Source organism: Atta colombica, unplaced genomic scaffold (assembly GCF_001594045.1).
Source record: "Atta colombica isolate Treedump-2 unplaced genomic scaffold, Acol1.0 scaffold153, whole genome shotgun sequence".
In the NCBI taxonomy this organism is placed as follows: domain Eukaryota; kingdom Metazoa; phylum Arthropoda; class Insecta; order Hymenoptera; family Formicidae; genus Atta; species Atta colombica.
Window position 1 is genome coordinate 2,921,071 of NW_017259243.1, and position 25,510 is coordinate 2,946,580.

Below are 25,510 nucleotides of genomic sequence, written 5' to 3' on the forward strand. Positions count from 1 at the left end.
ACAAATTTTACATTTTTTTATAACTTTGACACATTTTACTTTAATAAAGCGTCTTTACTTTGCACAAATATTTATATACGGTAAATTCAGAAAGTCGGAAATAAAAAATATTAATAAGGCTCACTATATTAGCACGAATTTATTTATTTTCTTTCTTCTTTTGCTGTTGCGCAGACCGATAATAGAAGCCTTGACTTTATTTACTATCGTATTCTCTATCATTTTCTCTGTCACGTTCTTTGCAATCATGTAGAGATACGACTTGTAACGGGACCGATGCTCTACGGACAATGATGTTCTCGGTTTTCGTTCGTGATTGGCGAGGAGCGCCACAACTATAATCGCGCGTTGGGTCCGTCATTTTGTGCAAGCGTTGTCTGCTTTTATCGTGGAAGGTCAACTGTTTCATCTAGTACGAGAAGAAACTAGCTTCAAGTCAGATGCGATAGAAACGTCGCGCATTCGAGGCAATTCGAGGCTACTCGAGAAGTAGGTGGAAACGCAAGTTCCTCACCGATCTTCTCACGGGGTTAATTAGCAATCTTGAGAGTTAATTGCTTCAGGCGTAGAGGTACCGGGTACGATTTGCAAGAACAATTACCGGTCGGAAGAACGTGTTCGCTTCGTTGTTACCAGATTCGTCTTTCAACCGGCGCAATTTTGCCCAAAATTACTGCAATTTGAAAGTAATTCAGCAAAGCTTATTTTCTTACTGTAGAGACACGTTACTAGTACGGCACTAGAGTTCATATTTGAGAATATTCATGTGACAATAATTTATGATTTAAATACACTTGATAACATTTTTTGCAAGCGTTACATTATTCTAATCTTTACGTCAGATTAAATTGCATATATTATTATTTATAATTGAACAATTTAATATTAGGTAACATAATTTCAATTTGGAAACAAAGAAGAAGCTCTTGGTATTTGAGATAATAGCTTTGCCAAGTGAGTTTGAGTTTTAATGCCTCTCACGTCAGAAGACGTGTATCGTTGCTTTGAGTAGCTTTTAGGATCCACCCTTATACCTATAAGACCTAAATCTTAGCTAGAAATAAGATTCCTTATAGAAAATCTACCTGTTACTAGTTTACTGGCTAAAGAGAAACAGGTTTTTAGACTAAACATTTTTCGAAATAAATTTCATGATATCTTTTCAAAAAGACTTTTAGACAGTTTCTTATCTCACTGACAATAAGCCTAAAATTTTCGGTATAATTATATCTATAGCGTGCAGAAAGATTATATATAAGTTTGTTTGTATGTAAATAAATTTTATCTTTGCATACATATATTCTAAAATTGCAATAAGTTATTAATCTGATTTTAAACTTTTAATATTGAATTAAGTAGACTATATTATTTTTGTAATAAATGAAATTTCTTTCTCTAAGAATAAAGATTAAAAAAAAAAGGGATTAGATTCTTACATACCAATATGATGATCAGTATCTATAATACTCAACGAAGAATTTAACTTATATGAAATACCTGAGATGATTCATCATGAACGTATTTTGGAGGAAGGGAGGCTGGGAATAAGAATCCTTCGTCGAAAACCCTTTGCTATGTGATACAATCTTTTTTATTTGTTAATTTTAAAAAAATGTACACGTTAAGAATATATTTTCTGGCAATATATATGAATCTTGCAATTTTCGTTAAATATGTCACTTTGAATTAATTTATAAATATTTTAACTTATTTGTTAATTTTAAAAAAATGTACACGTTAAGAATATATTTTCTGGCAATATATATAAATCTTGCAATTTTCATTAAATATGTCACTTTGAATTTATAAATATTTTAACTTATAAGTATTTTTGATATGTCATTATCGGTTCGATCCAAGTTATTCTGCTTAAATTAATCAGGAAGGGAATAGAATTTTTTAATGTTGCGCAAACAATGTAATTTAGTTTTACGGTTATTCAGGAAGTGATAGTTCCTCATAAAGTATTTCCTGTTTAGATACTTGTATTTTCTGAAAAGTCGGAATGACGTTAAAAATTTATTTAATCGTTGCATTATGGGAATTCAATTTTGATGCAGCTATATGATACGAATCGTACAATGTCTCTAATGGTACAGATCATATCGGCAATATTAAAGCATATCTTTACATATTTTGTATTCTGAACAGTTAATTGTTAGATGGTCACGATAACAGACGACTATGTATAATTAAAAGTTCAAATTCCCATTCGAATGCTCTCCGTGTATCGTTTTATCCATATTTTTGGTGAATAACAAGATTAAAATGATATTGTAGATGAAAAAAATGATGATCATAGGTGACTCGAATGGGAATTCGAACATAGCCCATGAAAATGTTCAATTAAAAATATTCGTCAACATCTAGTATCACCAACAACTGTTATCTTTAAATAACATCTTGTAATCTTGCTAAAGATGCCATTTGTAACACTTTTTTGCACGTCGCGATAATTTGTGGTAGAAGTACATTTACAGATTATCACTTTGGCTATAGACACCTGACATAATTTCCCGGATTATTTCCGGCTGTTAATAGTTTCTTTGAAGTTGCGTGTCGGAGCACTGAGAATTGATTTAAACTATTAGTTCTTGATTTTTCTTTAACATTTCTTTTACATTTTATATTTAATAATATATGGTATTTCTTGTTGTTTCTTGTCCTTTGAAATTAATACGGTTTTGTTATTTTCCCAAAGGGTATTTTGAGGAAACTCGATTATCGAGATTTTCCACATAACAAGGTTGAAAGTAGGTATATAGTTTATGTAGATTAACATTTAATATGTCTAGAATAGAGTATTTTACAAATCTAATTAGATTTGCATCCTGTCTTACAACGAGAGAGGAAATGTTCTAAGTCCTTGTACATAAGTGACTACTTCTTTTACGTGACAACCCACACTTTCTTGATTAATATCAGGATTTAATACAATGAGTCAGAATATATACAATTTCTTATTTGACACTGTGTGCGCGCGCGCATGAAAGATTAATCTTTTCACAATTTCATATATAACATTAAATATAACACTTTAATTTTGATCGATATTTTTAGTAATAATCATCCATAGTAAGTTTGTGTTTATCTATATATAATTATACATATAAAATTTAGTTTTTACATTTTATTATTTATTGTATATTTTTTTTATTAGCAAAACAATACTCATATTCTCATAACTCAACTAAGCGTGTGTCAGGAGTGGAATGCGGAACTTAAAGAGTCGAATATATTTATGTAATTTGATTATTTATATTTACTGTATAAGAAAATATCAGTTTTTTATATTCTTAAAAAAATTTAATGTGTGCAAATATTATAAATGCGCTTGTATGAATATAAGAATATCGTGTTGGGCTCTTTAGCTGCTATTTACTCACTATTACAGATTCTTTCTAAACTATCTTTCTAAACTATCTAGGATAAATTATCAGTACTGATTTTTTTTTTAGTGTTTGAATATCTTGTCGATATCAAACAGGAATTTTTAATTTTTGATCTATATTAGTTTTATCGAAAGAACGATTATATTTTTAATTAAATTCTACGAATCAAATTCTGTATGTATAGCTTTATGTTTAATTTAGCTACACTTTAAGGTTAATATATTCTGTAATTTAAAATATTATGGCATATTATGTTATGCTGTATGCAACAATAAACTTACTCTGAGCCATAATCGTCTGTTATGATTTTCTCTAATGGCATAAAACTAACATTTTTATAAAAGCGATGCTTTATCTTCTTTGGAAGAAATGGGTCATCCAAATTTTCAACGAGCTACGGTCCTGGTTAAGCTGCTGTGGTTCAGGTTGTTCAGGTAGGTAGGTGAACGTAGGACAGCTAAGCGGTTGACGTCATTGACTTCTTGGGTCTATCGAAAGGTGGGATGGAGCAAGAAAGGGGATACTGTGTGGCCCCTTAGAAGAGGAAGACGAAGAAAACCAGAAGAGAGGGTGGGGGATATTCACCAGCACACCGCGAGACGCTGGCTTCAGGTACGGGTGCAACACGGCGCCGCGTGCAGGTAGTTCCGAGCTCCTTCTCCACGTTTCTCCGTGCTATCGTGCTGTGAAATTGTCGAAGGAAAGCGTTTTCATTTTCGCGCTTTTTGATAATCCGGAACTGGAGTGTAAAGTATTTGCAAGAAGAGAACGTGCGATGATATTGTCTACTTCCGTGATGGTGTTATAACATCCTTTTATGAGAAATGGATAAGTGTTAATTAGGCAATATAACAGCAGACAATGTAATTACGTTAAAATCTTCATTGGAATTGAGATACACAGATGGAATAGCGATAGTGTGATGAAAGAAAGTTACTCCTCTTTCTGAGAAGCTAACGTGGCAGAAGGAAAGGAGCACGTGGTATGTCAGGATGGAACAAAGTGATCCACGCCAACATTCAAATTGGACATTAACATCTAATGGAACAACTTCGTCATTTCGAGAAATTATAAATTTACGAAAAATTCTGTACTTTGTCTGAAGAAATGGCACATAAAGAAATTTTTATATAATATTTATAAATATCTTGAAAATTTATCAAGAAAATTTTTTACTGCACGATTATTTTAAATTCTTGCAACTAATTTTCTCAAACGATTGCTCTCTGACAAATGGACGAGTTCTTAAAGAATATTCGTATTTGCCGAAGACTTGCTATTTGAAGTCAAGATGATATTGGAGTCACAAGCTTAATCACAATAATGCGAAATTTATGAATCTAAAAGACAACTTCAATAGCTAAACGAGTTTATGTTTTTAAATCAAGCCTACGATTCACCTAGCAACGACTCTGCATATCCGGGAATGCAATTGCTGAATACGATGCTTCCTCTGTTCTTTATAAAGAAGCATCTGCCTCTCTGGCTCTTGCCTGCCTGCTTGCTCATCGTCAACCTTCGTATCTCCCTTCTTCGTACTCTCGCGTTTATCTGATGCATCGCGGTTGCAGCTTTATTCAAAGTTATTACGTCACAAAATAATGCTTGCGGTATTTATTGCATTGCGATATCGTTTAACAATCTTGAAAATGAGAAGGAGATTAAAAATATTTTTAAGATATTTTGAAGATACTGAGAAGAAATAGTAAAAAGCAGTTGTTGTCCCTAATTTATCTTTAATACAACACAGTTATCGTAGTATAAGGCTCTGCATGAGGATGCAAACAGGAAAGATAACGGTGTATGTTATCGTCTAAGAAGAAAGGAAATTGACAAAGGGAAAATGTACTCAGCATGAAGTTATAAAGCAAATAATATCAAATAATATTAAGTGAGCAAGTAAAGTGTATGCAGACACTATAAATAACGTTATTATAAGAATTCGATATGAAGAGTTTTTTATGAAGTTTGCACTTATTTTTATCTGACTCAGAAGATGTATTATTTTGCACTTGCAATACTTTAATTTTAATTTTGGAGTGTTAACGTTCGAATTAATTAAATTAATTAAATCTTTCACTGTACATATTTTAACGTTGAAGATGACTACGATAATCACAATTTATAAAAAAATTTGTGATGAAATTTATATCTTCAACTTGAGTTTACGAAAGATGTAAAAATGTTAAAGTGGATAAAGGTTCGTCAGAATGTGTCGGCGACGACATCCGTGCCGACGACGGCCCCGTCGTCACCTGCTAAATCTAATCAGGAAACCAAAAATGATGAGAAAAGGATTAAAATCGAAAATAAAATCAAAGAAGAAGGGGAAGACAGCGGAATGGAAAAAGAAGACTCGGTTTACAATATTGAGCTGAACGATCTGAAAAAAGTACGCTTATACTTTATTGTTCATTATTTCTTCATTAGTTTAAGTTTAGAGAGTCACATTAGAGCTTTTTAAGATTGTATTCTTAATAGCAAAAGTTAATTAATCTAGATATAATGAATAACCAATAATGAATTTAGTCATTAAACTAATTATCTTAAAACAACAATCACATGATTTCTCTTAAATTGCTGTACATTGTAGCTTGATAATGCTTGATCGTGTGAAGGTTTCTATAGAATTATGCGTATAGTTATAATTTTTACTCTCTCTTTTTTTCTATGTAAAGACAGATAAGCATTAAAAATTATTAATTCTGAACGTTATTTTTTTTTAACAATTACTTTTTCTGCGCAATAGATATTATTTCTAGAAATACTCTATTAAATTTCGAGAAATATACGGCCGATTTAGCATCGCTTAATTATGACTAATAAAGCATCGCTTTCAAGTGATGAACATATTATATTTAATACAATATCTGATATGTACGTTAAAACCAGCTGATTTTTTAACATCAGGCTACAAACCTGTCTCGAACAGGTGTCGTATTTTCTTCTTCCTGCACATAGGACGTGCCGTTACTATCATCGCTTTTACGTCGACCGGCACTCGTACCACATCTGTCACTAGTATCATTACCTACCAGTAGACAGTTAGTACACGATATGCAGTAACTTTCATTGAAGAATTTCACTTTAGACGCGAATTGACGTAGTAGCGTATTAGATTGCTATCCAGACGCAACAGACGTAATAGAATGACTAGCATGAATTCCGATTGAACCATTGAAATTCATCAGAAAATTCTAGAAATCAATTCTATCTTATTATTCTATTATCTCATTAATTTTTACTTATCATTTGGCGTTTATATTTATCAGATTTTTTGCAAATCGTAAAACCTAATTCGCAACTTGTGTGATTTAATGTATTTTGAGTTATTCATTGTTCTATCTTCCTTTTACATCCAACGCATTTTTGCCGAAATGCTGTGTTAGGCAAGCACTTTGAAGCGCAGCACCGACTTTCTACATGTAACTGTTACTAATCGCGGGAGGGAGGATTAGTTACGAAATCTACAAGAACCCGGCTGCTGCCGATAGGTCACAAATTACGACTGGTTCGGTACTTTTATTTGACCTCTGCCATGTATCACAGCAGTGGCATACGGCGACCGTTGCAATAAAAATCGAGATAAAATATGGTCGATCACGTACCCATCGACTCAGGAACTTCATTTACTATCTTCTTATTGCAAAATTGCTTGCGTTTAACAAATTTTTCTGTGCACTCTCTGATTATCTGGTAGATATGTTGATTAGAGAAATGAAAGAAACAGAGCAATGCAGTAGGTTTAGCGTTACAACATGATTTTATCACAATCAACGGTTTTATTTGCGGTGACGTAAAGATTAACATAACTCTGCGCAAGAAAATTAAATTTATTCTTCTCTCCTCCCTTTTATTTACGAAATGTTTACAGATATCTGTCTGCAATTAGCTACATTTTTGTTTATATTTATTCGCTTACAGTGATTTATGGTTTTAGCTATAAACTTTATATATAATTTTATTTTTATTAAAAGATTTATATTATATGTGACGCAATTAAAATTAAAAAAGTTTCCGTACTAAAAATTATTTTGTTATTTTAGTATTTCGTGATGTCAGGATATCTTAGATTAATTGTTATAATATGTATAATTAAGACGCAGAGGATTCTCGACGTTGTATGCTAGATTAAAGCCGACCTCTTCATCTTTTATGTATAATGAATATTTATTCCACCTGTTGAGTCTGTTATATTTTCATATTCTGTACGTACTTGTCACGCAACTTACAGAAGACTAATAAATACAAGAAGATATTGATAATTTAATGAATGCAATATCAATGTAAATCAGATCTTTATTTGAATCTAAAAGAAACTCTACATTAATATCATAATATATTTTATTATTATTTATTTCTTAACATATACATGAATAAAATTAGTATATAGTTATGTAATGATATGTCTTTGTTTATCTATATTTCACATTGATATTTATTATTCATTTCGCGTTCTGTCAATGCATATTCGTTAGCTCGAGATCTTGTTTAATAGCTCTTGCATTAAATCCTCGTCACATTGTCTTGTTTCAGGACCTGTTCTCGCAGCTGCAGTTTTCGCAAGAGAGCGCTCTGCCACCCGATACATTACGCCGTGCGTTGGCTGAGAGTTTTCTCGACCAGCAGAGGTTTCAGCTTGGTTTTATGGACGACGCGGCAGAATGTTTCGTAAGTGTCAATTATTTCAGTTTTTTTCAAATGCTTACTTCTAATTAAAACTACGAGATATTGATACATGTAACGCAATTTATCAATTGGCAATCGACCAGATTTAAATGTGTCAAAACTTATTGCGAAAATACTTTTTTATCGCTTACAATAAATCATGATTGCTGAAACGATTTTTATGATCTTTTTTTCGCAATTAATTGGATTTTAAAATTTGTATTATGAGAAAAGCGGTACAGATAAATAATGCAAATAATTCTTTAAGATTAAAAAAATTATGTTATTTATATTCAAAATGAGAAGTATTCTTCTCGAGAAAATTCAAGAAGTGTAATAAAATTTTCTTGATAATAACTTTTTGATGATAATAGAAAGTTTTATACGACATAGAAGGTCCATTTAGATACTAATGAAATTAAGTCAAATTGAGGTCTCTCCTTCAGATTTTCTCTCGTTCTCTAATGCAGAATCTCGTTATTTTCATTATTGAATATTTCAAAGCTGATCGAATGTTTCTAATGATGTCTAGTTACAAGCGAGATTGGACTAGCAATAATAATCTTAGCTGAGCCTCGCAAATATCGCTAGTATACTACTTTCTCGTTTGCACAACGGTCACATTGGACACTAGTATGCTCGTATGTATGTCAACACTAGTCGGTTGAATAATAGCAATGCAAGTTGGAACTTACACAGCGAAAACGTACAATAGATGCAAGGACAGTAACATAATCGTGGTGTACCGTTATTCTGCATATTCAAATACATAATTTTTATCAAGTAGTATTGTATTTGCTGGCTAGCGTATTTTTATTACGCATTAAATTGAACATGTTAGGTTGATGACCATAAATTTTTATAATAAAATTATATACTTTATTGTTATAAGAAATATTACAGATATATCTCTGCTTTATGTACATTCAACTTGGCCTTGTAAAGGCAGGTTATGAATTGCGACAGAAAATATGGAGGAATGCGTGCCAGATAACATAATTTTTTTTTTTCAATTTCAGGAAAACATTCTCTTGCGTATACACCTTCACATCGCAAGCGGCGAGGCTGAAGATATGTGCAGCGCGAGACATTGTGTGCCGCATCAGAAATTTGCCATGACACTCGTTGAACAAAGTGTCTGTGGAGCTTGCGGTGCAACATCGGAGCCACTGCCTTTTACACAGGTTTGTGTAATTAATATCATGCTTTCCACATTGCATGCTTATCATGCATGGTTACATATACGAATGTATATATCTATATATATAAAATCAGTCAAGTAATATCGCCTTCGTAGTAATATCGAAAATATTATTTGTTGACTAAATGATTAAGTCAATTTTCTAAACCTACAAAGAATTTCTCACTAATTATATGGAAAATTGGGTTCCGGTAAAACCAGTTAGTTTTTATCGGAAGTTTTTATGTAATATACATTATAATGTAGTAAATAAAAGATATCATAGACATAAGGTTTTAATGGACAATTTTTGAGATATAATGTATCGAAATGCTCTGTGAACATCTATGACATCTTTGTTCACATTATAAGCTACATTATATGTAAAATTATTATTTCACCTAATTACATAATTTATAGATATACATAAATATATATACAAATATATATAAATATATGTATATTTAAACATATATTAATTTTTTTTATGCATGCAATAATTTTAAGAATATATAGAATGAAAAATATTATTTTCATTTATAAAGTGAAACATCAATATTAATGTTTGATCATCTCTTTGACGAATTGATTTTTTTCGCTTTTTCTTCCGTTTTTATGTTTTCATACGTTACGTTTTTTGTAGTACGAAGTAGTATCGGTGCATAGTATTCATCACTAGATTTTACCTGAGGCACATAAAATCTTTTTTGTGTTTTTCTTTTTCTATAGACATCTGCTCCTTTACTAAAATTACAATGTCACGTTTTGGTCTACCTATCTAAACATCTAGCATCTTTTCTTTTCACGTTTTATTTCTGCAGAAAAGAAATTTAGAAAAATAGAATTTAGAATTTGTCAATGTGATTGTTATGTTTTTTTTGTAAAACATATTAAACATTAACTTTTTGCAAAAATTGAAGTTACAAGTACAAAAGTAAAGAGATATCTTGTTTTTTAATAAATATTATTTTTGCTTGACAAACTTTTATTTTGTAATTTTTTCATTGCACATGCAATAGTTATAGGAGGAATCATAAAATGCGTTCTATTAAGTTTATGTTTCATTGATACTTTTTTTTATTTACTTTGCAACTATGAAAAAACAAATTAAAATTTAATTTCACATATTGACATATTTATGCATTAACAACTGTTGTATGGTTCCTTTTAGTTTTGTTTTAACAAAATATCAATATTTATTATCATATTTATATTGCTAGTATAATACAGCAAAAAGATATATATACTCTTGTAATTTGACTTTCTATTATGAGTATTCCTTTTGCAACTAAAATAATGTATACCGCGCAAACGGAAGAGAGCAGCATAAGCCACATATAGTGCTCAGCATCTCGTGGTGGGTGGAGTTGGTTTTCCTTGGTGTGTTCGCATCGGACATCGTTGACCAGCGAACCGTAAAAAGCATGAAACTAGTTGCTTATCCACTAAGCAGAATGTTAGTATGCCGGCTGTTCAGTAACAAATTTGATCAAGATATTGCAACAGATTGCATTAATTGCACTCACAATCAAATTTGTGATTGAATCTGCTATAATATGATGAGCAGAATGACAAAAATCATAATTGATTGTTTTATTTAAATTAAATTCAAATTAATTTTTTTATATTAATTTTTTGTTTCCCTTGTATTCAATTAAATGTAATAAATGATTTTATTATTCTATTACCGTAAAAATTATTCAAAATTTAAACATGAAATAGTAGATTTGCTTTCAAATTTTATTTCAATTCGAATTTTATTTTACAGATCTTTTCGATTAATATCATAATTTGTTAGTTTTATTCAATGTCTGTTCTACCGATATCATTATTAAATACAACAAATTGTACATCAGATTTGCTTTTTGTGAGCAAAGTTTGTAGGAGATATTTTACAATCTACTTTCGATAATTTTGATTTTGAATTTGTTTGTATGTATATATGACTTTTATTGTTTCTGAATTATTAAAAATATTTGAATTTCCAACTTTATGGATTTTCATTATATTAATATATGACAATTGTCCTTCTTTTGTCAATCTATATTTTATAAATCCTGACTTTTTTTAAAACTTCAAATTTATTAAATAAAAAAGGAAGCATGTGTATACAATTGTCTTTGTTTTTTTTTCAGATGGTTCATTATGTGTCTGCATCAGCTTTGACGTCTCAAGCTCATCAAACGCCACTAAATTCTAGAAATAATCCGGATCTCTTTGGACAACTTCTCCGAAGAGCTGGCGGAATGGGTGACATTCGTGACTGTCCGGTAAGCAAAGCTGTGAGCGAGCATATTTTATAAATCTTTGGTCAAACTGTGACTAACACGTACAGTTCAACGCGTTCTGCCGCGTATTTTGTCATCAATTTCGTGGTAGACCGTTCATAGACCATTCAAGATTGGATTTTAAATAAGATTACGTAGAACTGACTCATTTGAATACGAGTTTTATGAATATATTTTTTCTACGAATTTATATCCGATTTTAAACTTTCTTTTAAAAATAGAACACATTGATTGAAATTTATATGTAATCGTTAAAATTAATATTAAATATTTTATAACAGTATTGCATTAAAAATATATTTCTTTCCATTTTTTCATGCTCAGAGTTCTTGCGGTGCGAAAATCCAAATATGTCGAACCCTGATGAATCGGCCGGAAATAGTTTCTGTCGGTGTCGTCTGGGACAGCGAACGACCATCGTTGGAGCATATCATGGACGTTTTTGCGACTGTGGGCACGTCTCTTCGGCTTAGCGATGTTTTCCATAGCGTGGTAGATTCTCGATGGGGTGCCTCTACTGTGCATAATCTCGTAGGAGTGGTTACCTATTACGGGAAACATTATTCTACGTTTTTTTTCCACACAAAATTGAAGGTCAGTGTTATCTTCGTATTAACAGGCAGTAGTTTTAACTTTGCGATTCAGTTTATAACAAGGTTTAATATATTGATAAAATAAATCTTTAGGTGTGGATCTATTTTGACGATGCCACTGTTAAAGAAATTGGGCCTCGGTGGGAGCAAGTTGTAGAAAAGTGTAGAAGAGGACGTTATCAGCCTTTGCTACTTCTATATGCGACACCTGCTGGTACTCCTGTTAATACCGAGAATGCTCCGAAGACTGTTATTCCTTTTCCGAATAATAATGGCCTAAAGACATCTCCAAAAAACAGTGTTCGCCGTTCAATTACACCTAGTCCTGAAAAGCCATCCATCAATAGCACTGTCAGACGTGCCATCACACCTAATCCTGACAGTCCACCGCATCTCTACACTCAACGAAGCGTTTACAGTGATTACCAGAATCTCACAGACATCCAGAATAATATATTTGATAATCAGGTACGTTGTACAATAATTAATATTTATAAATGATCTTTTATAGATTTTTCTTTTACTAAAGCATGTACGTATAGACTTCACATTTAATTTCTTGACATTAAAATTAAAAAATTATATCATACAGAGCGTGGACACGGTCGATGGTGAAATAGAATCGAAGTATATTAGTCGTCGTGCTGTGGAAAATGTAATGCAGCAACAGAAAAAGCAGCAGATGCAGTTAACGCGTAGCTTAAGCGTGGGATCAACACCACAAGATGGTATCAGCATCCCTGATCATATGAATGTGCCTCGAAGACGAGATTCCGGTAATTGGTCCGGTGATCGAAATAGTGCGTCGTCGAGTTCATCAACTACGATGGATAATACGTATCTATATATTGTTAATAAAATGCAAAGAAATTCGGGCGTACCTAAAAGTCCCATCAAATCTGGGGAACTCTCGAGCAGCAGTAGCGGCCATTACGACGCTGGTTACGATTCCTATTCTTTATCTTCCACGGACAGTCTTCCACTTCAGCAGGGTTTAAAGCACAATTTACAGGTAATAAAAGATATTAAGACAACAAGATAGAGACAACAAGAGCTTAGATTATATATAAACTTCTAAGTATCTAAATTCTCAATCATTACTGAGATGTTTGCGAACTTTATTGTAATTTGGATCTCTTTTACAGCTTGCTCAAATACCGGAAGGTTATCAACCTTCTTCCGGCGACGATTGTGAACGATTATGTAAAGAAACGGATGCTTTGCTGGATAAATCTCGTGCCGCTGAAGATGCTGGCGATCTTAACACGGCCGTCGCATTATGCAATGCGGCCAGTAATAAAGCCAGAGCCGCGATGGACGCTCCGTATAATAATCCACACACGATCACTATAGCAAGAATGAAACACAATACTTGCGTCATGAGAACGAGGAGTTTGCATAGGAGAATGCTGCAAGAACAAATTACTGTTAACGGTGACAAAGAAGGTAAGAAATTGAGGTATGATTACTCTGAAGATATGTAGAATAAAAATATATATCTGACATTGGGTTCTCTTTCTTTTTTCCCAGATGGGGTGCCTGAAGGAAGACACTCGCGGGAGAATAGTAAATCGGGTCAACACTCGAGGCAAAGCTCACGAGATAAAGGTAATCATTCCCGGCAAAATAGTCGAGAACTTCTAGTAAATGCATCAACGACAGTAGCAGATAAACCTGTTACGAAGAGTATTGAGATTTATGCTACTTTACCGAAGAAGAAAACTTTACGTAGTAAAGCAACAGCAATAAATGTCATTGAGGACGAAGAATATATGCTGTATGATCGCCCGACACAAAGGACTGGCTTGTTTAGTCGTACGAAACGTGAAGATGATAAAAAAGATAAGAAACGCGCGAGAAGTGAAGAAAGGAACAAGAACATATCAAAGGATTTTTCGATAGCACCATCTAGATTGTCACCATCTTTAAAAGGAGTAAAGATTGATAAGTCGAAAGAAACCGAGATTAACGCAACTGTCAGAAATACTCAACTCAATAATGCAGCTGCGATCGAGCAGAAGCAGGGCAAGAAACAGCACAAGATACGCAGAAAATTGCTTATGGGCGGATTGATTAAAAGGAAAAACAGAAGTATGCCGGATTTACGAGAAGGGCAGGATGGTCCGACAAATGTGAATGCGGAACGGAATGCATCCGTCTTACCGAAACAGTCAGTAGACGATTCCAACGTTGGTCTAAAAGGAAATGATGTAAGCCAATCACTGAGCGGTTACTTGTCAGAAGGACATCTGGAATTCGCCGGAAATGGACCTGGAAATACTAGTAATCCGAATCTTGAAAGAAGCCGTTTGATGAGGAAGAGTTTTCATGGCAACGCCGGCAAAGTGTTACACGTGGCCAAAGTGCCTCCGCCTCCTCCGCTCAGGACCACTTCTCAACTTAGCAAGTCTAAGTGTTCAGGCGAAGTGCACAATGAGCAGCAATCCGATAAAGCTGCATATTCTTTACCGGACAATCGATGCGCACCCAACCCATCGCAGGAACAAAATAATTATTGGAATCACATGAACTCGAGTAACTCACCTAACGTGACAAACAGAAACTCAGACTATGCTGATTACTCTTCGGAATCGCATTCGCTGCCATTTCTCCCATCTTATAATGAACAAAATACTAATATTTCTGGAGCATGTCAAACAAATTACAACAATAAACCTAGGATTCAAGATGACGTTGTACAGTACGCTAACGGCATATACGAGCCGACCTTCGTTGTCACTCGCGCAGACGTGCACAATGAACAGACTCCCGTTAAACAACAATTTCAGCCAGATTCCTTACCACCTTATCCCGAAAACAGTAATATTTCACATTCACGACAACCGAGCGAAGATTTCCCACCACCACCGTATCCATTAATTCATTCAGTATCGCATTCGAGACAAGCTAGTGAGGAATTCCCGCCACCGCCGCCACCGATCGATGAGCCGAGTCATCTTCAAGAAACTCAGCAGCATCATGTTCAACCACAACAACGTGCGCAGCAATTCGAAGCGCAACAGATTGGCGGTCTGTTAGCGCAGTTGCAAAACAAAAGGGAGCAGATTTTAACTGAGGATTCAAATAAAGAGAAACGAATGCAGGAACAGGAGGATGAGGAGAAGTCATCAAGTGAAACGTGGTTGAGAGAACTGCAAGCTAAACAGGCAGAAAGGAAAATGAAGAGACAAGGACCTTTAAATCAAGACATTCCAAAAGTTAGGATTCCGTCAATACCGACAATTCCAGGACCGACTATCGCTAGAAGAACTAGTGATTTAATGATGAGTAATCTTGGACAGAATTATGATCAAGGTCGTGACGTTACGGACTGCCCGAGAGTCGCTTCTTCGGTAAAAGATATGGCTGCTAGATTTGAACAGATCAAGCTTCAACCGACTTTGAAGTCCGACTCAGATGTGAAACCTCAAACGAAGCAGAATGTAAATTGCGTTTCTCCAATGTTAGTATCGGATATGTCTCAGGAATCGATGGAGGTTACAAAATCAGCCAAATTATCTTCTGAGAATTCCGCAGTCTTCACAAAGATGGAATCTTCAAATTCCCAGACTGTTTTAAACTCTAGTTTTGATTCGAGTTCCAGCCAGAACAGCTTTATTGCAATGGTGCCGTCAAATGAATCTATTCAACAGAGCGAATTAAATGCCGCGATGTTATCCATGTCCTTGACACTTCCGCATGAGAATGGTTTGCCTGTTGATTGTCCGGAAGATGACATCAGCGAAGTGGCGATGCAGAACACTATACAAAACACAACAATACTGCCAAGCGAGGAGGATATTGCTCCGCGAAAGGTGAAACGGCGGATTGGGAAAAAGAAAAGCGTATCATTTTGTGATCAAGTGGTGCTTGTTGCAACAGCGGAGGATGACGAAAAGGATTCGTATATACCTAATCCTATTTTGGAAAGAGTATTACGTTCTGCAATGAATAAACCTGAAACTGCACAAGTATTACGAGAAATCAGAAGTCTTCAGGAGGCAGAGACGATCCGTGAAAATACAGCCGCGAAATTTCAACAACAGACCCTTCCTTTAAAGAGTGAAGCCGATAGTGTACCGGCGACACCTTTTCAAGATCAACTGAGGAGCGTTAATCCAATTCCAGACACTATTAAACCTACGTTTGGACGAAAGAATTTGAGTGATTCGATTGGATCACTAATGGATAAGAAGTCCTGTGGATCTTGTGGAAATGAGGGTAAAGACGTAATCGATGGTAAAGAAAGCTACCCTAGTATTCCCATGAACACTTCAAAACCGACATCCTATTCACCGCAGCTGCAACAGCAAATCAGATATACTCAGAATGGATACACGCAATATATGCAGTCGGTATATCCGCAAACACAAGCGTCCCATCCAAGAAATCAAATTATTCCTTCATCGCAGACTCAGAAACCAGCTAGTCCTTATCCGACGCAAATGAATGGACAATACATTCAAAATGGAATGCAAACAAAAATATTACCTCAGAAAAACGGTTATGGAACATATTATCAGCAGCAATTGCATAATCAATTGGAACAGCAACATAATCAAATGAATAAGCAAGCGACTGTTCAATCGCAGAATACTCTGAATCAAAGAATTCCTTCTCACAATGCCAGTCCGATAACTGTCCAGCATTCGCAACAGCAATTTTATCCGCCTAATCAATCGCCAAGTCCATATCAAAATCAATATTCTCAAAGTTCCTATCAGGGTCATCCCTATCAGACTGTTCTTCCACAAAACAGAGCGGGTCAACCAATACCACAATATCAATCATCATCTAACTCATTGGCCTATCAGCAGCAACAGCAACAAAACACGCAGAATTATCAGCAGAGGCATGATAACTATCAGCGACAATTATCTCACAATCAAAAGCTAGAGCAACAAGGTCCTATGGTGTCTAATCAGTATCCTAAGACAATGCAGAATGGTCAAATACAGCCAAATGCGAAATATCCTGCCTATCAGCATCCTCCACTTTCTAAACAGATGCATTTTACGATGTCTACTGCGAAGGTTGTTCCGATGATAACTCAACCTCCTTTGCAGACGCCAACAGGCATTGCGACCACCGTGAGAGCACACGTAACACCTTGCAATCTCTGTCGAAAGAGAAATGTACTTGAACCAACATTATATTGCTCGGATTGCGATTTTTACATGTCGCGATTCCGACCGACTAACAAAACTACTTGAGTTGCTTCGTATGAAGACGATTGAAAGACTTATATCGGTTTTCATCGAATGTCGGTCTTCGCTGACTTTACAAAAATTCAAAATGTTTCTATAGCCGCGTTGTATTACAATTTAAATAATCTGTGTTGCAAAATATGACATAAAAAATTAAGCAATACTTATTTCTTGCATGCAATTTAATAAATTTTTAGTTTCAAAAATTAGATGTAAAATTAAATATATAATATAATCAATAATGTTTTAAATGACATTCGATGAAGTACCGAAATATATAAATATTAGTTATATTATTTTGTACAAATATTAGATAATTTTTGATTGAAGACCCTCATTGTGCAGCTACTAGTTATACTCATATACAATTAGATGTGTACTAAAATACTTTATTATTAATGACAATTTATTAATTTTAATGACAAAGTTATTAAACTTGAAAATTTAATAAAAATTCCTAGTGAAAACATTCTATTTTTAATGTCAAAATGAGCCAATTCAAGATAAATTGAACTCAAAAAGACTAAAGTTTATTAATATTTCATTGTATTCTACTAATTTATTTCCTTTTTTCATTTTCTCTTTTTCTCTCACACATACGCACGTACTTTTTTTTTAATCTTTTTTGTCGAGTTTTTGGTAATTCGACAATATTATGCTAGAACATGGAACGAAAGAATAAAAGAGAAATCCAGAGTTAACATCTGATTTAGTAAAAATTATAATATCTGATTAATCGAGGAAGAGCGAACAGAAAATTGAGTACGTGTAATTATATAGTATTATTATACAGTATCATTACAAGGAATATAAATCAACAATTTGTTATTAATCTAACCTTAAAATCGAGAAGAAAAGATTGTCAAAAAGATCGTCCACAAAAGTATTGTTATAAATTTTATTAGTAAAGACTTATTTTGTATAATTTATGTTATTTGTAGAAAAATTGTACTTAATCCTATTATATTAGACATATTTTTTAATGTACTTATACAGTTTATTAAATTAGATTATTATTGTAATAGGCACAGACTCTAACATAAATCATTTGTTAGACATTTGTATTTTATAAAATAGTTCATCAATATATTTAAATTACGGCGTTATTCATATCTAAAGTATATATTTTTATTTGTATATACATAAATATAATCACGCTTTGTTTTAAATCAGCACAATTCATTTTGTATGTTATAGTTGAGCGAATTTTTCATTTCGAACCACATTTTTCTATTTCCATTATCTCATATTTTATTTTATTGCGCAGATGAGAAGTTGGAATTGTGATACTAGCCATGCTACATAGAACTTATCTTGTTAGGATAGAAACTGTATTGAAAATTATGAGAGAACGATTATGTAGGGAACAGGTGAAACAGGTTGATCTCTGAGAATGCGTGGAGTTTATTTTATGTTAACAATCTTTAAAGTTACATTTTGTGTATTAACATACATTGCGTTACATTGTATTACTTTACTTATTTTTAAGAACTGTAAGATCAATGTACAAATATTTGATTTTATACTTTTTGTATGAGTATTTTGTTTTAAAAATACTTTACTTTTATTGTGACATTAATAAAATTCCCTTGCAATATCTAGTTGAATTTTTTGAACCACTAAATCGTGTCTATGATAAAAGGAATATGTTTAATTTGATAATTATTGTTATTTCTACATGGAGAGAATTTTTTCTTACAGTTTACCCTGAAAATATGATAATCGTGGAACAATGTGTATTTCGAAGAATTTTAATGTAAATCTCTCATTCATTAATAAACTTACAATAAACTATAAAATAAGTTTAATTAATTTTACTGAAGTACATGATAAAAATCTTTAAAATATTATATTGTATCACAACTATTATATTTTTAAGGTAAATTAAAAAAAAAATTCTCTCCGTGGTAGTTACAATAAATTTTAAAATTAATGTATATATATATATATATATTACGTTAATTAACAATTAATAAATTAAGGTAGCAGATAGTTAATAACTAATTATAATATAATTATTTGTTAATTGTAATAAATATTAAATACTAATTATTAATTTATGCTAAACTGAACATTTTAATTAGACCATAATAATTTATTGTTCAATTTGATTTAATTATTTTTACATTTGCATGGTTGTAAATACCTATATAAAATGACATAATTATAACCAATATAGATTTGTAACTTCTTATTGTTATCAGCTAATGCTTTTTCATCTAGAGCTCGATTATTATATAATTAGATTTCTCTTTGTTATTATCAACTGAGAAATATGTAACTCTCGCACATTGATCGATGGTAAGTCGGATCCCTCCCGTTGACAGATGTCGCCCGCATTGCTATATCGGATGAAAAGTGACAGGCAGGCAGCCACTTGTCGCTGCGCAGTTTCGAACGCGCGCCACGTCAGCTGATCGGCGCTTCGGCAGCAATCGCGAGATGTCAACTGTTCCACGCAGGTGGTGCTCGATTCGTAATGGCGTATGACGGCTGAAGAGTCACGGGTGCGAAACGCGCACGGGTGCTCGAGTTTTCGCGTATCCGACAAGATCGGGGTGGTGATTAAGTGCCGCGGCGCGTTGCACGTGTGTCGGTGTGTCGTGGTAAGATGAGCGCGTCGACTGGCGTACTGCCGTCGTACCAGCGCCTTGCGAACGGCGTACCGGTGCCGTTGTTCTCGAGACGGTCCTTCCGTCCGCGCGAGAAGTACCTGATCCTTCTTGTATTCATGACGTTCGGTGTCGTATGCTTCGGTGCGTTCTTTTACTTGCCGGATTTTCGTACCGGCGGTGCCGCTGTGAACAGTGTCTACCGCGTGTATCAGAGCATGCAGAAGGCTGGACCAGAGCTGTTGTTGCCGGTGCCACCGCGCGCCTCCGGCGACGTCAAGGACTCGCGTTCGTCCGCGGTCGGACATCCGAACGCGGTGCCGCCAGGCCATGAGGGTAGCGATCATCAAGACGTACACCTCGTCGAGGACAAGCAGAAGCTGCAGGTGCAAATTCGCGCTTCCCTTGAATCGATCTCTCGTTCGATTGTATGAATGTCTCGAATGCCTTGCCTCTTGAACGAGTTTCCTTGTTGTCAACAGGAAACACTTTTCTCGTGCAATATTGAATTCCCTGCAGTAAACAGTACCGTCGCGGTAGAAAGCACAAGATGGATATGCTCCGTTTGCGTTAGGTCGTGCTCCGTTTGTTTACATACGGCCATTGTAACGTATATGGCTGACGCACGTGCGCGGACTCCACGCGCTGTCACTTCGTTCACGATTCCGTCTCAATGGCCGATAGCAATCATCTACATTTGTTTAAGTACATAAGTTTAAGACAACCGAATCAGACGTCTCATTAATAGATATTAATTAATGATATTAACATTTAATAATAATAATCGTCGAGATGACCGATTCCGCATCTCGATGCAACGTTAATATGATCAACAGTTGACGTAATATTTTGATATTAGGACGTCGTCGTGAGAGTATTTATTTGCAAATATGGATTCAGATAGCACAGAGAGTTTAAAGGGAATTCTTTTTTTGATTCTCGACTTATATAATGAATTCTTGTTTGTATTTTGCCTCATTTCTAATAGTATTCCTGAAAATCTCAAAAGATTTCATTTTTATGTTATGTTTAATTGTAAACTTTTTTCAGATTCAAAAGGCATTCTTTTTCTGTTCTATTTCTTAATTTTTGTATAAGGATAAATCATACTTTGATTTTTATGCAAATTAAGTATTACTTTTATTAAAGATATCGTATAGACAAATATAGATATATCAATATCTAATATTTGTATATATTTTTGAATTTTATTTGAATGAGTTTTAAATAGATTAGGCTATTCATATAAAGAACTCATATAAAGAACTCAAGAAGATAAATTATTTTCAAGCTCAAATGGATCAGATGCGTTATCTGGAGAAACGTTCTTAAATCTCATTTTGTTCGAGAATCATTCGAGCATAGTTCCTTTTGCTTGCTCATTGTTTTTCTCATGTTTTTCTATTAAATGCAAACGATTTTTAAAGCGTATTTTGCGTAACTAATTTGATTGTTTGAACTCGTTCAGGTTAAAGTCTATTTAATTTCACTCGGTAAACGGGGGCAACAAACAGGATATCTTTAGGATATCTTTTGTTGTATGACTTGCACGCTGACGTTGAAAAACTCTTGTTTCGTTTGCGCTCTTTTCCTTCCTCACTCAATATGAGTAGGTCGCGCAAGGTCGCGCCGTGAACTTGCCCTTGTATGGCGATGCATCTCCATGATTCAATATCTGGAAAGTGGTCGATTATGTACCTATATACTTGAAATTAAGTAAAAATTACAAAAGTAAGCAAATTCACTAGAATATACATATATAATTTCATTGATCACTGTAGTAAATTTGCTAAAAACTATAAGTATAGCTGATTTTTAACGGAGCATTTTTAATTAGCAATTACTCTAAAAAAAAGACAGAAAAATAAATAATATTTAAAGAAAAATTAATTTTTGTTGAAAAGATATACATTAATGAGTCAATTATTCTAAGCAAAATCGTAAGACTTGTAACATGTTCTTGTAAAACTTGTAAGAACTTATGACTAACATTCTAAGTTTATGCGTATATATCGTAAGACATATGATTATTCGTAAATATCTATGATTTCGTATAAATTTTATAACTAGTAAGAAGCTATCTGTAAAAATATTGTATAAAGATATAAGCATTTAAAAATTCTTACAAGTCTTACAAAAATATGTTATGAATTTTCGATTCTACTTAGAATTTAGGTATAAATTTGATACGGACAAACAAATAGATTGTTTACGTGTGATATGTTCTCTATGATAAATTTACGCTTTTATGATAAAATTTATATAAATCGAAGTTTTGAGACGTTAATTGATATATATAAGCGTACTATTAGAATTGTATGTAGCGAATATGATTTATCTTGTTCGTACGCGCGCGTGACTCGTCCCGTTGTTATTTCCCTTCTCTTCTCTTTCATCAGGAAATCATAATCAAGACTCGTTTTAAACGCACGTTGCACTTTTTCATCATAAATCAAACGCGCATTGTTGCAGTCGATTTTTCGAAAGATCGCTAGTCAAATCCTGTAGTAAATTACACTATTATGACAATATTTTAATTTGTTATTTAAAAATCGAGATTCCACGAAGCTAAGCCTCGCAGAATGTAATAATGTTTTTTTTTGTATTTATTCCGAGTCTTGGAACGTGGGAAGTGACTCGAATAAAGACGTACGTGTACGAAGGGAAATGCGATCTATTGGAGCAGCGTTATGTGAACATGCGAAAGAAGATATCCCGCGATAATATAAATAGCATTATCGTTCAGTAGCGTTCATATACGCGCGTGAATGTGCATTCGTCACACACAAGTAATTATACTAACAATAAGTACTTATGAAATGGCAATTATTGAGATATATATAAGATGGATATACAGAAAATATTTATTTAAAAACATTGGCGAAAGATGTTTTACTACGATTAATAATATTGCGTTATTTTTGTCGTCATTATCTCAATAATCTTTGTTTTTCAGCAGACATTTTCTCAGGGAAATATCGTTATTTTATGATCTCTTGTGGAAATGAAATTAGTGAGACTGAATAAAAATGTTTCCGTGTACAAAAGTAATTCTCATAGTTTTCTTTTTTTTTTTTAATACTTATAACGGTTAGGTAAAGGCATTCGAGAGCATGCAATTGTTTGAAGGTGAACAAGGTGAAAATGAATGTACTTCCGTGGAATCTAGATTACAGATGGCATGCGTGATTTTCGTGGAAATGCATTGGTTTTTTTTCCCTAGCAATGACTAATCCGTACAGTCATCCAAGTTTAATGAAGTTGTGGACTTCTGTGCTTAATAAATTGCGGATATTCATATACATTTTTGCAAGTGATAGTATAGTTTTAACGGCGAAAAAAAAGATTACAATCTTAATTTGCAAGATACAATATCTTTATTTTACAAATACTGAGATCAATAAATAAAAATAAAAAATAAGTTTGTGTTTTATTTTTGTTTAATAAAAAGCAAAATAGTGAAAGCTGAAACTTATTTTTACATTTATGTCTTAAATAAAAAGAGAATTGATTTTTAAAATTTAAAATTTTTAAATGTAATCTCTTGAGTCCGATTTTCAACTAACTTAGTCTGAGCGAAAATTAACAATGTGCATTTGCATAATTGTCTGTATTATGCATTAGAGATATTGAAACCAATTACGGAAATCATTTGTTGTGCTATAATATTTAAATCAGATATTGATAACAATCGCTTAGATTTTTTAGAAATTATTTCGATTAAAATGTCGATAGTTTGTTTCCTATTTACTGCCACATACGTGTAAGTGTGCATATTTGAACAGACTCTTTGGCTATTATTTTTATTTAAAAATAATTATATATGAACTTAATGAATAGAAAATAAATGTGAAAAGTAAAATGCTCAAATTTTAAATATATGTTATACATTTTTTTCTATTTCAATTATATCCATTTTTTTATATACGTTTTTTTTGAAATAGCAATGCTTTAAATTAAATTGAACTTATCGATTTCTATTTTTCAATCGATTCTAGAAATACAAACAGAATATTTGTTCAAAAATTGGAAAAAAGCGTATATTTTTGTTTGTATATTCAATCTAAATAAATCCATATTCAAATGTAAAAATATAATAGAACAAATCAATGCATTTCGTGATTAAATGTCACATTCATTAATAATTATTAATTAAAAATATACTGTATGATGTTCGCATGCCATCTAAAATGATCGCGGAATGTCGAATGCGCGCTGAATTTTTAGGCAAAAATCAATGAGGAGTATCAACAACAAAAGACATTAGAGAAACCGGACATGGGTGAATCGCGAGTGCGTACAAGTAGTTCCTCGTCGTTGATAGTGCACAAGGAAGAAATGGTTTTGGTGACAGTGCCACCAGCGCCTGCAGATAAGCTGCCATTAATTGTCGGCGGAGAGGATAAGGACCACATTGCCAGACAACGAAGGGACAAAGTGAAAGAGGTGAGTTTCGGTTTAGAAAATATTTGCATGACAAACTATAAAATATTTGCGAAACAACGACAAATGTAGAGATAACTTGTTGACCATATATAATTTGAAGCGTTATGTCGTACATTTTAATTAAATATTTTTGAATAATATGCTTAAATGAAAAATGTACAGTATATATAATATTTTTTATATTTCAAAAGACCATTTTTGCAACATAATTATTCTCATAATTGCTTGCCATTACAATATATTAATTTTTTGAGCATTGCATTGAACATTTTTTGATTACTTATTTTAATATTAAATAAAAATTATATTTATTTTAATGTAAAATTATTATTTTATGAATAAAAAATTTCTACTTAATATCTTTTATAATAATTATTATATAAAATAATATTGTACTTATAATAATATAATATAATTTGATTCTGTTAAATAATGAAACAAGCAGTAGTTTAAATATTTTATTAAAAGAAAATTTGAATTTTAATTAATTATATTCATATACATGCTATAGGTATGTCGAGGAAGAAAAAATTAATATCTAGATTAAATTGATAAAATTCCAAATTATTTAAGAAATTATTATGAGCGATTTTTTAATAAATTTTATATTACAAATGTGAAAACGTATTTCTCGTATTAAGATCATATTTCTGTTACTTATTTTGAATGAGAAATTCCCGTTATTGCGATTTTATGAAAGTCAACATTGTCAAAACTCGATTACTTAAATAGTATCTTTTCATGTGATTCGCGAAAAATTATGTAGCATCTCATGCATCACCGAAGAAATGCTGCCATTATTTTCATATAAAAGGGAAGTGAGAGAAGCCGTTTTTTCATGATATAGTAGTAATTTTGCTTGCGTCGATCTATGTCGTGTTTTGCAAAATAATGAACCGGGATTTTTAAATTGACCCCGAGAAGTTCAATCTCCTTGCACAATGCGCCACTCTACGCTCTGCATGCAAATTGCTTCTATAAAAACTGTAGGATCATAACGACTTTAGCCATAAAAAAAACACTTTCCCGCTGACTTGCAGATTCTATGTATGTATAAGTATATACTTATTTCAAAATTGAGTTTTATATATATATATATATATATACAAAACTAATGTAAATTT

The 25,510-nt window shown here is 32.9% G+C and overlaps 2 protein-coding genes across 2 annotated transcripts in view; both read left to right on the top strand.

Moving 5' to 3' along the window:
* The window catches only part of LOC108685383, a 67,215-nt gene extending 49,789 nt beyond the window's left edge, over positions 1 to 17,426 (top strand). The window contains exons 4-11 of the mRNA XM_018190141.1: positions 7,929 to 8,063; positions 9,080 to 9,244; positions 11,376 to 11,510; positions 11,853 to 12,122; positions 12,215 to 12,589; positions 12,714 to 13,133; positions 13,267 to 13,567; positions 13,652 to 17,426. Coding sequence (XP_018045630.1) covers positions 7,929 to 8,063; positions 9,080 to 9,244; positions 11,376 to 11,510; positions 11,853 to 12,122; positions 12,215 to 12,589; positions 12,714 to 13,133; positions 13,267 to 13,567; positions 13,652 to 17,334 — 5,484 coding nt within the window. The 3' untranslated portion in view covers positions 17,335 to 17,426. The remainder of the gene's footprint in view (positions 1 to 7,928; positions 8,064 to 9,079; positions 9,245 to 11,375; positions 11,511 to 11,852; positions 12,123 to 12,214; positions 12,590 to 12,713; positions 13,134 to 13,266; positions 13,568 to 13,651) is intronic.
* Positions 17,427 to 19,824: 2,398 nt separating this feature from the next.
* Positions 19,825 to 25,510, top strand: part of LOC108685497 (mannosyl-oligosaccharide 1,2-alpha-mannosidase IA) — a 795,354-nt gene continuing 789,668 nt past the window's right edge. Inside the window, exons 1-2 of the mRNA XM_018190318.1 lie at positions 19,825 to 20,326; positions 24,168 to 24,386. Coding sequence (XP_018045807.1) covers positions 19,940 to 20,326; positions 24,168 to 24,386 — 606 coding nt within the window. The 5' untranslated portion in view covers positions 19,825 to 19,939. The remainder of the gene's footprint in view (positions 20,327 to 24,167; positions 24,387 to 25,510) is intronic.